Consider the following 16,763-nt stretch of genomic DNA (forward strand, 5'->3'; position numbering starts at 1 on the left):
AGAATCATATGCAGTGACAGTAGACGACATGTCAGTAATCGTTGGCAGGTCCTTCAGTCCGGACCAGATGTCAGCACTCGCTCCAGACTGCCCTGCATCACCGCCAGCGGGTGGGCTTGGAATTCTTAGCCTTTTCCTCGCACCCCCAGTTGCGGGAGAATGTGAAGGAGGAGATGTTGACGGGTCACGTTCCGCTTGACTTGACAATTTTCTCACCAGCAGGTCTTTGAACCTCTGCAGACTTGTGTCTGCCGGAAAGAGAGATACAACGTAGGTTTTAAATCTAGGATCGAGCACGGTGGCCAAAATGTAGTGCTCTGATTTCAACAGATTGACCACCCGTGAATCCTGGTTAAGCGAATTAAGGGCTCCATCCACAAGTCCCACATGCCTAGCGGAATCGCTCTGTTTTAGCTCCTCCTTCAATGTCTCCAGCTTCTTCTGCAAAAGCCTGATGAGGGGAATGACCTGACTCAGGCTGGCAGTGTCTGAACTGACTTCACGTGTGGCAAGTTCAAAGGGTTGCAGAACCTTGCACAATGTTGAAATCATTCTCCACTGCGCTTGAGTCAGGTGCATTCCCCCTCCTTTGCCTATATCGTGGGCAGATGTATAGGCTTGAATGGCCTTTTGCTGCTCCTCCATCCTCTGAAGCATATAGAGGGTTGAATTCCACCTTGTTACCACCTCTTGCTTCAGATGATGGCAGGGCAGGTTTAGGAATGTTTGGTGGTGCTCCAGTCTTCGGCACGCGGTGGCTGAATGCCGAAAGTGGCCCGCAATTCTTCGGGCCACCGACAGCATCTCTTGCACGCCCCTGTCGTTTTTTAAATAATTCTGCACCACCAAATTCAATGTATGTGCAAAACATGGGACGTGCTGGAATTTGCCCAGATGTAATGCACGCACAATATTGCTGGCGTTGTCCGATGTCACAAATCCCCAGGAGAGTCCAATTGGGGTAAGCCATTCTGCGATGATCTTCCTCAGTTTCCGTAAGAGGTTGTCAGCTGTGTGCCTCTTCTGGAAAGCGGTGATACAAAGCGTAGCCTGCCTAGGAATGAGTTGGCGTTTGCGAGATGCTGCTACTGGTGCCGCCGCTGCTGTTCTTGCTGCGGGAGGCAATACATCTACCCAGTGGGCTGTCACAGTCATATAGTCCTGAGTCTGCCCTGCTCCACTTGTCCACATGTCCGTGGTTAAGTGGACATTGGGTACAACTGCATTTTTTAGGACACTGGTGACTCTTTTTCTGAGGTCTGTGTACATTTTCGGTATCGCCTGCCTAGAGAAATGGAACCTAGATGGTATTTGGTACCGGGGACACAGTACCTCAATCAAGTCTCTAGTTGCCTCTGAATTAACGGTGGATACCGGAACCACGTTTCTCACCGCCCAGGCTGCCAAGGCCTGAGTTATCTGCTTTGCAGCAGGATGACTGCTGTGATATTTCATCTTCCTCGCAAAGGACTGTTGGACAGTCAATTGCTTACTGGAAGTAGTACAAGTGGTCTTCCGACTTCCCCTCTGGGATGACGATCGACTCCCAGCAGCAACAACAGCAGTGCCAGCAGCAGTAGGCGTTACACTCAAGGATGCATCGGAGGAATCCCAGGCAGGAGAGGACTCGTCAGACTTGACAGTGACATGGCCTGCAGGACTATTGGCTTTCCTGGGTAAGGAGGAAATTGACACTGAGGGAGTTGGTGGTGTGGTTTGCAGGAGCTTGGTTACAAGAGGAAGGGATTTAGTTGTCAGTGGACTCCTTCCGCTGTCACCCAAAGTTTTTGAACTTGTCACTGACTTCTGATGAATGCGGTCCAGGTGACGTATAAGTGAGGATGTTCCGAGGTGGTTAACGTCCTTACCCCTACTTATTACAGCTTGACAAAGGCAACACACGGCTTGACACCTGTTGTCCGCATTTGTGTTGAAATAATTCCACACCGAAGAGCTGATTTTTTTTGTATTTTGACCAGGCATGTCAATGGCCATATTCGTCCCACGGACAACAGGTGTCTCCCCGGGTGCCTGACTTAAACAAACCACCTCACCATCAGAATCCTCCTTGTCAATTTCCTCCCCAGCGCCAGCAACACCCATATCCTCATCCTGGTGTACTTCAACAGTGACATCTTCAATTTGACTATCAGAAACTGGACTGCGGGTGCTCCTTCCAGCACTTGCAGGGGGCGTGCAAATGGTGGAAGGCGCAAGCTCTTCCCGTCCAGTGTTGGGAAGGTCAGGCATCGCAACCGACACAATTGGACTCTCCTTGGGGATTTGTGATTTAGAAGAACGCACAGTTCTTTGCTGTGCTTTTGCCAGCTTAAGTCTTTTCATTTTTCTAGCGAGAGGATGAGTGCTTCCATCCTCATGTGAATCTGAACCACTAGCCATGAACATAGGCCAGGGCCTCAGCCGTTCCTTGCCACTCCGTGTCGTAAATGGCATATTGGCAAGTTTACGCTTCTCATCAGACGCTTTCAATTTTGATTTTTGGGTCATTTTACTGAACTTTTGTTTTTTGGATTTTACATGCTCTCTACTATGACATTGGGCATCGGCCTTGGCAGACGACGTTGATAGCATTTCATCGTCTCGGCCATGACTAGTGGCAGCAGCTTCAGCACGAGGTGGAAGTGGATCTTGATCTTTCCCTATTTTAACCTCCACATTTTTGTTCTCCATTTTTTAATGTGTGGAATTATATGCCAGTATCAATAGCAATGGCCTACTACTATATATACTGCGCACAACTGAAATGCACCACAGGTATGGATGGATAGTATACTTTACGACACAGAGGTAGGTACACCCGCTCATCACTACTTTATTGTGGCATTATGTACTCCAATTTTAATTAGAGTATTTTTTTAAATAAATAAATAATATTTTTCTTTTCCTTTTTTTTCACTTCGAATCACCCATAAAGCATCTTTTATCCTACTTTTTTTTTCACGTTTTTTTTTTGTATGAAAGTTTGACTTTAATCGTTGTTTTTTAAATGCACAAATCAGACATTTTAAACCCTTGAAAACTGTCTTGTGTTTTCTTTATGCCCACTAACATTGGGCCTAATTCAGACCTGATCGCTGCTCAGCAGCCGATCAGGTCTGAGCTGCGCATGCCAGACAGACGACGGCTGTCTCAGCCCTGCGATCGCCTCTGCCTGATTGACAGGCAGAGGCGATCGCTGGGCGAGAGGTGACTGCGGCATTTGGCCACCGTTTAGGGGGCGCAGTCCGGGCAATGCAGGCGTGACCGGACCATTGGGGGGGTGCGACCCTCACAGCGACGAGTAGCTCCTGCTAGCGCACAGGAGCTGCGCTGGCAGGAAGCTACTCCTAAAGTACAAAAATATCGCCGCTGTGCGATGCTTTTGTACTTGTGCGGGGGAGTCGGGCCTGACATGCGAGGCGGACTAGCCCTGTGCTGCGCGTCCCCCCGCATATCTGTGTGACTGATCGTAGATGTTAGCACATCTACGATCAGGTCTGAATTAGGCCCATTGTTCTATATGATTCTGCTAATGCTTCTCTCACATGGCATATGGCTGAGATATACCTGCTGCGAGTACCGGGAATAGGCATTTTTAATTTGATTGGCGAATTCTCAGAAGCGTGCATCCATGCCAATGTCTGTGAGTTTCTAACAACTGGCATCTCGCACATAATTGGATTGACCTCCTAAGTATATAAGTATTATTTACAGAAATGTAATTTTTTGCATATGAAATAAGGGGTCTATTCAATTGATGTTGGATCCTTTCAGTATTCAATTTGCGGCCAAATCTGACAGGTTTTGGCCATTCTCCACAATGTCAATCCGACTTGACATTGTCGGAAACGGGGCTAAAAACTGTCGAATTTGTCAGCGAATCCGACAAAACACGTGGATCCGCGGCTAATCAGCCGATCCACGTGTTTTCCGACAAGTTGCAATTTCTGACTTGTCGGATAAACGTCAGTTTGATTGAATAGGTCGAATCCCATTTAAAGTGAATAGACCCCTAAGGGAATCATTTCTAAATAATTTTTATACATGAATTCACACCATGCATGTACTATATAATAACCAGACAAGTGCAATATATGTCAGCATGGGAAAGCTATAAATGTCAGTACTTCTACAGTGCGGGACCAGATTTTATAAACACAAATCCCATCTACAGAAAGGGTCGGGATACAGTATAATAATGTCAGTGTGACAGTGTCCTTAAGCGTGAGAACTCCCATGCCTGCATATTAACAATTAACTAAAGCTTAATAATAAACCCTGCCAGTCCAGCTGTAAAGCAAAGCTTGGGGGGGAGGCATTTTAAGGCGGGTCTATCCCACACTGCTGCTACTATTGCAGGGACAAGTTCCCTGGGTTCTGCTGCTGTTAGTCTGCCTCTCACATCCTCCAGCAAGCAGCAGCCTTGGGGGCTCCAGTGTAAGCTGGCGTATCTCTGCTAGGATTGTCTTACTCACCTTCTCTCTCTGTAGTGATTGTGTAATAATAGGGCATATTATTGTAACTGCCCTGCTTCTACAGAACTGTGTACAGGACTTGGACGTGGCTAGCAGCATTTTACAGGGGACATAGCCGAGCACTAAGTAGCAATGGTTGGGAGGCTAAACCTGCAGGATGTCCCCGATCTACTGGACATGAAGAAGAAGGGTGAGAGGGTGCTGGACAGTCCGGATTCCGGGCTCCCTCCGAGCCCCTGCCCCAGTAACTGGCTCCTGACTCCAGCAGCAGCTGAGAAATCGCCTTATCACGATGTCCCCGGGCACACAGTGCAGGTGGTGAGTACAGTGCTGCTGGGCACCGAGTACAGGGTCAGCAGCCAGTGGTTAGAGGAATAGATTTGCACAAATGAACTGCACATGCTACGTGTCACATGGGGGAAACACTCTGGATGAAAAACATTTGTATGGCTTATACTGTAGTACAATACGGAGTGCTCACACACTGTTGGAATCATTGCTATTGCTGAATGAAACATGCAGAACATCATCATTGTAGTTGCAGCTGCATAAATTCTGTTTGTATTTCAACTACACGTGTATGTGTTACTGTGTCTCGCCTAGGTAGATCTACTGTGTGTATGCCCTATTTACATACAGTAGCACGAGCTGTGTACTGTAACTGTAATACTAGTGGGGTTTATTCATGAACCAGTGAAAAAAGTGGAGAAGTGAGCCTGTGTAGAAGTTGCCCATGGCAACCAATCAGTGTTGAGGTAACATTTATAAAGTGCATTCTATAAAATTATACCTAGCGGCTGATTGGTTGCCATAGGCAACTTCTCTGGCTCACTTCTCCGGTTTTCACTGCTTTATGAATATTCTTACGAGTGTTTTTGTGAAGTTATATAATAGATACAAACAAGGAGAAACAGAATTTTCCTCCAACCAGACAGCTGACCCTAAATGTCCTTAAACTCCCCTAACTCCCAATACTAGACAGGAAGGAGAGCACTCAGCAGTTACTTGTTGTTGCAAGTGCAGCACATACTGTGTAGGTAGTGTTTCAGCTCTGCAGCTGTAGCTTTCATAATACATCACTATATAATCCATCTGTCTCTTCTGGTGAATTGTAACAATGTATTCATTTGTCAACGTGTCTTAAAAATGTTAAATAACACATCACATCTGTCTGTCTGTGTCTTCGTTTCTTTATCTTTCCTTATTCATTTAAGAATTTAATCTATTCAACTTTCCCGTAATTTAATCTCATGTATTTAGACTGGTGGGGACTTGTGTAAAGAAGAAAAAGTCATATTTACAGTAATATTGTTTTTAATGACATATTTAACACTTTTGGAAGCATTACTTTGAATCAGATGACTTCTTGTCAGTTAATTAGAATGTTATTTTAATAGGGACACAACTGCCTGTATATACACATATCTAGTGAAATATCATACGATGAGAAAGCATATCCTCAGTCTGTGAGCAGATAATATTGCCCTCCTGCAGCTGGAACAACATGACAGGCAGGCAATATGAATGAATTCTCATGGACAGTGAATGGTGCACAAGCTCTAATGCTGTTTGTGCATAACCATTTATTCAGTCAGTCACAGTATATCTCATGTTTTTTTGCTCGTTCACCAGCAACTCTTATTGTATTCAAATATTTTGGATGCTTTATAATAAAGATAAAAAGAAACCAATGCAACATAAATGCCAGTATTTTATATATTTTTACTGTAAAACAGGCTGTCCATGTCATAAAAGAACAATCACAGCAAACACCAGCACTACTAATTAGCCCTTGTATACACACAATGGGACAACAGATCCTTGCTGGTCTTCTGCAATAATTGCTGCATAGACCATAAAGGTAAAACAAAAAAAAAGTCCAGTAATAGCATTAGCAATACAGTTTGCTGTGTGGATACTTTAACTAATCAAATGACATAATTGGCACAGTAACACATTATTATCTGTTATACCAACGCATTTATTGGCAACTGACATTTCTGTACAGCTACTGATAAAATGAGGAGGGCAAGTGTAAGTCGGAGACTCCAAAGGATTGATGTATCAAGCAATGAAATGAATGGAAAAGTAGACAAGTGGAGAAATTGAAGCGGTTCAGGTTATACTGGCGCTATATACCTAAATGTTAATAAAGCTGCCCATATCAATCATCTTCTACCTATCATTTATAGAAACAAGAAGATGATTGGTTGCTATGGGCAACTTTTCCACTGGTCCACTTCTTCACTGCTCTGCTTGATACATCGATCCCCAAATGTGTGCCAGTCTCTACAGAAATCTTAAAACCACAAATGTCATCTACTGCCTACCATAACTGTCCTCCTACATTTACTTTAACTGAACCATTTTTTTTTCCTGGTTCTGAAGAAGGGATTTGCTCTTGTGCTGCACTGATACTTTTGTCGGCAGGGCTGCCATCAGAAATTGTGGGGCCCTGGACTGACCAAATTACCAGCCCCCCACACACATCCTCTTCCACATAACAGAAATTTGACAGAAAAAAATAGAATAGGAAAGGAGTCAATGGGGCTGTTGTAAGCAGGGCAGCTGCAGGGGGAGGTAAAGACAGTGTTGAGCTGGCTCACAGGGGCAACCCCCGGTGGGCCCCATTTCCCCCTCTAGGGATCAGGCTCCAGATTGTGCACTTGATTTTATATATGTTACCTTATACTGCACAGGACTATGGTGTATTTTCTACTGTTAACTGCTGCTATTAATCTGGTACATTGCATGTACTAGCAGTATTTACTATATATATATATTTATCAAGGGGACCAGACTATGCACTCTCTAATGGTCTACCAAACCCCTGTCATAGCTGGCCACACCCCCTTAAACCTCTTTCACATCGCACAAATAACCCGGTATCAACCCAGCATATTGCCGGGTCGAGACGGGTCAGTGTGCGGTGTGAAAGTGCCAAGTCCAAATTCCCGGGTCGCCTGACCCGGTAATTTAACCCGGGTTATAAGCAGTGTTATTCCCGGGTTGAATACCGGGTCAGTGGCTGCGTAAACGGATTCCTGGGTCGATGCGACCCGGGACCCGTTTACGAGATAGGGAGCTCATCTCCCAGCGCCGCCTCCGCCCCTGCTGCCGGCTCCGCCCCTTGCCGCTATGGCAACTGACCCGGCATAATGCCGGGTTGGACAGCCAGCCAAAAGGGGTAGGAGAGTCTCCAATGCCGGATCCTACCCGGGAAGGACCCGTTTCCTATTCCTGGGTGGGAAGGGTGGATGAACTAACAGAGGTGTGGGGTGGCTGGCAGGAGCATTGGAGGGGAGGTGGATCTTAGGAGCACCAGCAGGGGGAGCAGGAGTGGACAGGGGCAGCTGCTCTGAAGTGGTCAACTTTCTACTCTAATAGTCTCTGCCCAATATGCTCTTTCCTGCTCCTCTTTCTAGTTATCGCTGATCTAACAGGCTGGCGGGTCTAGCTGGTGTTGAGCTGCTCCTCTGGAATGTGTTGAACAGCATGCAGCCATACATGCAGGCAGATGTGAGCCGGAAGGAGCTGTGATGGGGCGGGGAGTGTCACCAGCGGCCAGCCCCTGCTTCTGATGGGTTTCCGGAGTGCTGAGTGTGGGAGCAGTGTGTATGTGGCTGCAGCGGCAGCTCACTGGGCTCAACTCCCCTGCCTGGAGCTACAGCTTTAATATTTACCCTCACCTTGGATCAGCCACTGCCAGAAGTGGGCCCGCTTAGCTGTCTGGGCCAGGGATACCAGTCCCAGCAATCCCCCCTTGATGGCAGCCCTGCTTGTGGGTATCCACCAGCTTGAAGTAGCTATCATACATGCTGCTGGAAACTGAGCCACGACAGTTCTTCTTCAAGTTCGGTGGAAGCAGCTGTCACCAAGAGTTTGCTGAGATCATCAGATTAGGAACTGAGATGGTTGCCACAATGACAATTGCACTCACCTGGTCCAGCAGCTGATCTGAGATGGCATTCAGCAGACCTTCTAAATAACTATTTCCCTGGTGTGATGGAATTTCTTGGCACTACCATGTAAATTTCCACATTCACAATTATTTAATAGCTTACGAAGTTGATTATTTGTGTGGTAGGGCATGGAGCTGATTTAGAATGCTGCAAAAAGTGCCGTTGTGTGCATACAGTACAACAACACTGGGCATGGCTCAGGCTAAACATACCTTGCATACATAGTATAAGATAATAGGGGGTGTAGTACATTATGCCGGCTGTCGGGACCCCGACAGCCGGTGCCGGCAGCGGGACGAGCGCAAAACAGCATGTGCCACGCTATTTATTCTCCCTCCAGGGGGGTCCCCCCCAATAGGGATAACAGTTGTCGGTATGCCATCTGTTGGGATTCCTGCGCCGGTATACTGAGCGCTGGGATCCCGACAGCAGTCATATCATATCAAATGCCTCCCGATAACAAGCAATGTCTGTCAAGCTTTTATGTGCTGATACCACATGTACAATTATCATCAGTGATCTCTACTTTCATCTGTTCAAGCTGCAGTGACTGTTGTTTAGGTTGCAGAGCACCAACTGACTTAATGGCCATTTCTAGCATTTCATCTTTTGTGTCCTCTGCTTTCCCCAAACTGAGTCTTTTAAAACCTGAGCTAAACATCATCCCACTAACAGAAGATATTTACTATATTTCTTTTGACAACACGACAATAAAATGAACTCTTCAAGCCCACAGTTATACAGTATGCATCTGATCTGTATAAATCAGTATTTCACAAATTCAGTCCTCACGCATCCCTACAGTTCATGTTTTCAGGATTTTTTTAATTTTTTTACTCATACACTGGTGAATTTATCTACTTGTCTGTGTCAGTAATTATCCTACCTGTCTCCACAGGCAGAAGTCTTCAAAGCATGTACTGTTGTGGGTATATAAGGACAGTGGTCTACATGCATATAAGTAACATCTCCAGAATCTGAATATACTTCATAAAAGCGACAGAAAATGTAATTCGTGTGCTAATAATCTCCCACATTGAGAACCCCACTCTTATTGGTCTACCTTTCCCAGACTGTCACACATACAATGTATTTTGAATGCAGACTAATTGTTATCACAAATCATTATTTTGCTGCTGGTCCGCTCAGCCTGTCCCTACTGCTTCTTATAAGTTATAACATACAAGTCATTGATAAAACTACACCCACATACATCTCTTCACTTGCCTCAGAATATATCCCACATGGGTTAGTATCGAAATCCCGGCAGTCACTATCCAGATCATCAGAATGCAGACTGTCAAAATCCTGATGGATCCCAGTATGTATTATAACCCTACCCCTAACCCATCCCTCCCGCAGCTTAACCCTAACTGTTCTCTCCCACAGCCTAAGCTTAAACTCCCCCCCCCCCCACCACACAACATAACCCTAACTTCCCCCTATAGCCTAACCCTAACCCCACTACTTACCATTGGGAACCGTTAGGATTCTGATTGTCAGAATCCGGCTGTTGGTATTGGTATTCTGTTGCTATTGGCATACCTGCTGACAGCATCCCTCCCAAACCAACCTTTCTGCTCTGCCCAAGATTTGTACCTCTCTTTTTCAATCCCATTCCCATTAAAAGCCCAGCATAGGTGATAAAATAAGGCAGACCTACTGGACCCCATAGCGGTCCCTATACAATGGATAAGAGTCCCTTAAACCCCTACCCATTATACCAAATGAAGCACACTCGCAGCTTTCAAAATGAGTTTAATTTAGGTATAACAAAAAAAATACTTCTTTCCCCATCTTTTATGATCAATTGTAATCCAAAATAAGAATTGATCCCCTTTCTTAATCTGTCATAGTCAAAATGGTGTGTGGGGGGGGGGATACAAAAAATACCATAACAAAAATCTGCGTATACATTATAACTTACAAACACAAAATGACTATAGGTGGGAGTAACCATGGCTTTGCTTCAAAGGTAGACAGGTGCAGTCATTTTCTCACAATTGCTGATTGTGGTTGGCTGCTTGTGAGGGGTGTCCTAGGCAACCACATGTTGACAGCAGCTTTATGAATAAGGGCCTGATTCTGATGTGGGAGTACAGCCAAAACATCACGTAACTGTGCACCTGAACAAATCATGTTTCACTGCCAGGGGTGAAAATTCATACTTTCTTTGCATGCAGTGTAAATACTGGCTGCTTTTGCATGTACAGTAGCCCATAAATGCTGGACAGCTTTATTTTTATGCAGCTATTTACATTTTTGAGTTTGGACAGATTCCTCTCACATCTAAATCATTGCACATTTCACATCTGCCTCACCCCTTTGTTTCTTCTTTGTTTTATACCTACTTCAGAATCCGGCCCTAAGTGTCCAGAGTTGCTCAATAAAAAGTTGACCCGTTATATTTGAACAGGCTCTCTCACAATGAGTGTTTCAAATGCTCACTGTCAAGCTGCACATAGAAGACATTAAGGGGGGAATTTAAATAAGTGCAAAGGCGGTGGATTACCGTTGCCGCCGCAACATTTAAACGCCAGCAATGGCAGCCCAATTCACCCCCTCCAGGGGATAGTGAGCACTTTTGAGTGAGATCCCTGCTCTGTAAAGTGCAAAAGTATTGGGCGGATTCGCCAGGCAAATCCACATGGCACTAATTGAATTCCCTCCCATAGCCTAAGTTATGGTGCCCATACACTTGTGAGATAATTGGTGCTAACCTTCGATTTTGACCGCATCTGTGAGAGAAATCGAAGGATTGTATGCACATTTTAGGTACCTTTCGACGCGATGCGCGGGCACGCCGGTCGAATCTCACGTCTCAAAATAGTATGTGCTGCACTTAATATTTATCGAATCGCAGTGTGATCGCATGTGTTTTTGAAAACACATGCCATATATATCGCACTGCGATGTGCGATGGGCACCCGCTGTGAGCGGCCACTCGGCGGTGACGTTCCCACCACGTGATTACCATGCGATCTATCGCATGATCGCACGGTAATCACTTTGGCAGTACAGGTGCGATTTCATCGCACCTGAACTGCCGGTGCGATGCCCCGCGATGTCGCAGTGCATCGCACAAGTGTATGGGCACCATAAGACTCCAGACAACAGAAACATACTTAAATTTAATAAGTTGCCATATTTTAACAACATAAACAAAATGTATTCAAAATATTGTAAGAGAGCTCCTAGAAATATCCATAGCAATGGTTACATATGTTTCCTTTTACATGACCACTACAACTTTATATTGTTTTCTTAATTTTACTGTAATGATTACATAGTTTAAATATTACTTGTGAAATGTCCTAGACACTTCCTATCCAGCCGATAAGTTAGGCAATTCTGCCATTCCTGTGTCAGTTACTGGCATTGCCACATTTGCTAATCCTTCCGTTACATAACTGAGACTGCACATATTCTCTTTGTATACAATTGGATCTCATTCAGCTTGGATCGCTATTGAGACTGAAACTGCGATTTTCTCAGTCCTGCTTCTGCTAATAAACGCATTGGAAGAGCCACTCAAAAAGGTATGAGATACCCACCGATGAATTCACAAATTTGCGTATGTATTCAGTTTCACATGAATGTGATGCATATGCAGAAATCGAGTACCATTGACCATTTTGGTTGATCCATGTTTGCACAGGATGCACGCGGCTGCAGTCGCAGTGGCACCATGTTTTTAATTGCAGCAATCACAGCTGGCTTTAGATGCACGCCCCGAAAACCACAATGACACGCCTGCGTTTTCCCAACCCCTCCCCACAAACGCCATACAACCTCCCACAAACAATCACTTCCTGGAAATCACGATTGCAGTTTGCTGGGCCTGTGATCGCATTGGGAATGCATTTCAGCCGCAGTGCATGTGCAGTAGTCCGGTTCGTCCGATTTGCAAATTTGCTGAAACTGAATAAGAAGGCCCTATTGTGCGCTAAAGAACATTAATGCAATTTAAATGTGTTCCCTTTGTATGTATATATAATAATTTTGCAGGACTGTCCATAGCTTCTACAAAAGTGTTACTAGGTCACCTTGGAGAGTAATTTTCTTTGCCCTATATAATATATAAATGTAAAACTATATCCAGCGCAGTCACATCCTGGGCTGAACTCTGCTCTCAGTGCAACATATATTCACTACAGTGGTGCCAAATCTCATGCTAAGGTTTACAGAGTATACAGTATTTTCACACTGCTGTCACTACTGTACTATACATAGTACTTTCAATTGCACAAAATTTGTGCAAATATTCACGTAAAAGCATAATATTAGCCAAAAAGCATAATATTAGGGTAAAAGTAGCTATGAGTGTGAAGACATTGCTGTCTGTCAGTGGCGGCATACGTCCAGAAATGGGAAGGGGTTAAAATACAGCTAATCGGGATCCCAGCAGTCACAATGCTGATGCCAGAATCCGACTAGTGGTGAAATGCTGCCGCCAGAATATCAGCGCCACAGTCTATTCTCCCGCTGTGGGTGTCCACGACACCCATAGAGGGAGAATAGAAACTGTGGCGAGCGCAGCAAGTGGCCGTGCCTGCAAGGGGCTTTCTAGTGCTCGCCTTGCTGCCGGCATTACAGAGGATGGGATCTCGCTGTCAGGATCATGACAGCCGGGATTCCGTCCGCCGGCGTTTCATACCGATCCTGACAAAAGCTGCAGGGGAGAGCTACCCAGGACATATGAACATACATGTGAAGTTGTATGTAACATATATCCTGGTTTCCTTCCCCGGGAATCAGCAGCCGTCACATCATGGGACAAACTGCTCAGCCTGTCACTCGTTCTTTAGCCCACCCCTGGACTCCTGTGAAACCAGTAACTGGGAGTCCGGGGTCGGACTAAAGAACGATTAACAGGCTGAGCAGTGGGTGGCATGCTGCGGCGGCTGATGATTCCTGGGGAAAGAAGCCAGGACATATGTTACATACAATTTGACATGTATGTTAATATGTCCTGGCTTGCTCCCCCCTGCAGCCTTTGGACAGCGCTGCAGCCCTGGGTCAGCAGCCGCCGTTGCTGGCTGTACAGAAGACTGACAATGCGGCTAAATGTTGAAATTCATATTCATGCAGTACCATACATAGGGCTGAATTCTATTACCCTGGAATTTAGAATAAGTCACAATGCAGTGCACAGGGCTATTCAATTACAGACCACGGCAGGCCATGATAAGCCTGTAGGCTGCACCTCCTCCTGACGCTCAAACAGAAATCTGCATTAAATTGGCCTTTCTGCTCTTATTGCAGCTTCCTTGAACGTGTTAACCTATAATCCCAGGTAATTATGCCGGAACCTTTAGGTTAACTCAGCCGCAGATTTACCGCACAAGGAAAATGGGCTGTAATTTAATAACTCCGACCGTAAAAGTCCAAGGCCACAACCCTGTTCCTCACACTGTAAACTATCAAGGCAAATTGAATCCAACCCATAGTTGTTTGTCATGTATGTTATAGCTTACTGTATTATATGTATGATGTGATTTTTCCATGTTTAGCCGCATTGTAAGTTTTATGAATATACAGCAATGTTGATTAGTCTGAAAGCTCTTTGCTGCTTTTCCACTAATATTATGCTACTTTTGTGCAATTGAAAATGCTGACAACAAACAGGTATGTGCTTTCAGAACTCACACATCACTAATAGCCTGTATACAGTACTGTGGCACGAGACAGATGGGACTTTTGTAATGGGCCCTACACATATAAAGATCCGCCGCCGAGCTGCCCGACGGCGGATCCGGCCGACGGGCGACCCGGTGGCGGGGGGGGGGCAGTGACGGGGGGAGTGAACTGCTTAAAAAGTGTGAGGCACATATAGAAACCGTTGTAATTCCTACACCGTTCACCTGATTTGGATGCAAATACCCTCATATTAAAGGGGAAAGTCTGCAGTTAAAGCACATCTTGTTTGTTTCATTTCAAATCCATTGTGGTGGTGTATAGAGCCCAAAATATGAGAATTGTGTCGATGTCCCAATATTTATGGACCTGACTGTAACTCTCAATCAGGTCCCATGTTGTTAATACTCATCTAACACTACAAAGTGACCTCATGCAGATAAGTACCTATATTACAATCTATTCCTGTAACATCTAACTTACCTAGGGCAACCATAAGTGTCAGTTCAAGTGGGACCTATGTATGAGGTTAGGGGATCAGCAGTGCATACAGTAGTTGTACTGTGAACAGTTAATATCTAGACGACAGCCCAGCCATTTCATATTTGTCTCCCCCTGCTGGTGTCAAGACCCCTATATCCCTATAACTGATTGCCTTTTAGTTTCCTGCTTGACCTGAGCCCTGAGAATTGGTGATCAGAGAAGGCTCAGCATGTTCACATCATTTAGTAGTTATGTCTGTTATTGTTTTTTTGTTTTTTTTATACCAACCTGCATATCAGATATAGCTCAAAATTGTATCCTTGGCACAAGATCTGTTCAGCACAGTTTTAATAGCCAACAGATGTGGCTCAATATCATCATTTGTCACCAGATAGGGCTCACATTTGCACTCTCTTTACCATATACAGCTCAATTTTGCACAACTGGTACCAGCTATGGCTTTGTATATTATTATTGGCACTAGATAATCCCAGTTTTGCGTTTCTGGCAACATATTTGGGACAGCTTCACTTAGTTGGCACTGGATATTGCTCAGAAGATTATTTTTGAACCAGAGTTTTATATTTGACACCAAACAAAGCTCAGTTTTCTAAAGTTGGCGCTATTTAAGGCTCAGTATATTTTCTTTGGCACTAGATATTCACCTTTGTATGCTCAGAACTTAATATAGCTCAATCTGCATATTATGTTTGACATCAGGTATAGCTCAGGTTCTCCAATACATATTAGCAGATATGATTGAGCTTGTCTACTTATGCCTGAAATGGGTTCGGTATGTGTGACCGGTGGACAGGATGCCAGCGGTCACAATACCGACGCCGGCATCCCGATCTTTATAATCCCGACAGGGGCGAGGTAAGTATGCTATCCCCTCTCCCCTATCCCAACCCTCCCTTCCCATGACACCCGTGGAGGGAGAATATAACCCGTGGAGAGCGTAGCTCACCACCGAGCCCGCAGTGTGGTGAGCCCACAAGGGGCTTTGTTGCGCTCACCCCCCTGCCGGCATTCTGCCGTTCAGGATTCCAATGTCGGGCGGGATCTCATACCGATCCCCCAGTTAGTGCCTAAACCTAACCTGCCCCCAGTTGTGCCTAACCCTAAATCCCCCCGCCGCAAGCTAACCCCCCCTAAATATTAGCGGCTATGAATTTGACACAAATATTTTATTAAAAATAGGCCTCTTGGACCGTACAGTTGAAAGTCCTCTTCCCTCCTCACAGCATGTAGACACAGTAGTGTTGTTTATATGTCTTTTAGTGCAGCACTACCTTCTTTTTCATAAACTGGGGGTGTTGTTGTCTGCGCATTGCTTTAGATATTTCTTACACTCTTGATTTGTAGTACAATGATGTTCTTGCTTCTAGGTTTAGAGAAAATCCTTGCTTTTAGGATTAGATTTATATATTGTTATATTAAGTGCTATTTCTTTACTTCATTCCATATAATATGAATTGTATAATGTCTGTGCTGTAGTGGAAATACTGTCATTAGTACCATTTCTCTATCGTCCTAAGTGGATGCTGGGGTTCCTGAAAGGACCATGGGGAATAGCGGCTCCGCAGGAGACAGGGCACAAAAGTAAAGCTTTTACAGGTCAGGTGGTGTGTACTGGCTCCTCCCCCTATGACCCTCCTCCAGACTCCAGTTAGATTTTTGTGCCCGGCCGAGAAGGGTGCAATTCTAGGTGGCTCTCATAAAGAGCTGCTTAGAGAGTTTAGCTTAGGTTTTTTATTTTACAGTGATTCCTGCTGGCAACAGGATCACTGCAACGAGGGACAGAGGGGAGAAGAAGTGAACTCACCTGCGTGCAGGATGGATTGGCTTCTTGGCTACTGGACATGAAGCTCCAGAGGGACGATCACAGGTACAGCCTGGATGGTCACCGGAGCCACGCCGCCGGCCCCCTCACAGATGCTGAAGCAAGAAGAGGTCCAGAATCGGCGGCTGAAGACTCCTGCAGTCTTCTTAAGGTAGCGCACAGCACTGCAGCTGTGCGCCATTTTCCTCTCAGCACACTTCACACGGCAGTCACTGAGGGTGCAGGGCGCTGGGGGGGGGCGCCCTGGGAGGCAAATGTAAACCTTTAAAAAGGCTAAAAATACCTCACATATAGCCCCAGAGGCTATATGGAGATATTTACCCCTGCCTAAATGTACTAAATAGCGGGAGACGAGCCCGCCGG

The 16,763-nt window shown here is 45.3% G+C and overlaps 1 protein-coding gene across 1 annotated transcript in view; it reads left to right on the forward strand.

Moving 5' to 3' along the window:
* Nucleotides 1-4,366: 4,366 nt before the first annotated feature.
* The window catches only part of RFLNB (refilin B), a 51,712-nt gene continuing 39,315 nt past the window's right edge, over nucleotides 4,367-16,763 (forward strand). The window contains exon 1 of the mRNA XM_063953875.1: nucleotides 4,367-4,793. Coding sequence (XP_063809945.1) covers nucleotides 4,608-4,793 — 186 coding nt within the window. The 5' untranslated portion in view covers nucleotides 4,367-4,607. The remainder of the gene's footprint in view (nucleotides 4,794-16,763) is intronic.

This window comes from Pseudophryne corroboree, chromosome 2 (genome assembly GCF_028390025.1).
Source record: "Pseudophryne corroboree isolate aPseCor3 chromosome 2, aPseCor3.hap2, whole genome shotgun sequence".
NCBI lineage: Eukaryota > Metazoa > Chordata > Amphibia > Anura > Myobatrachidae > Pseudophryne > Pseudophryne corroboree.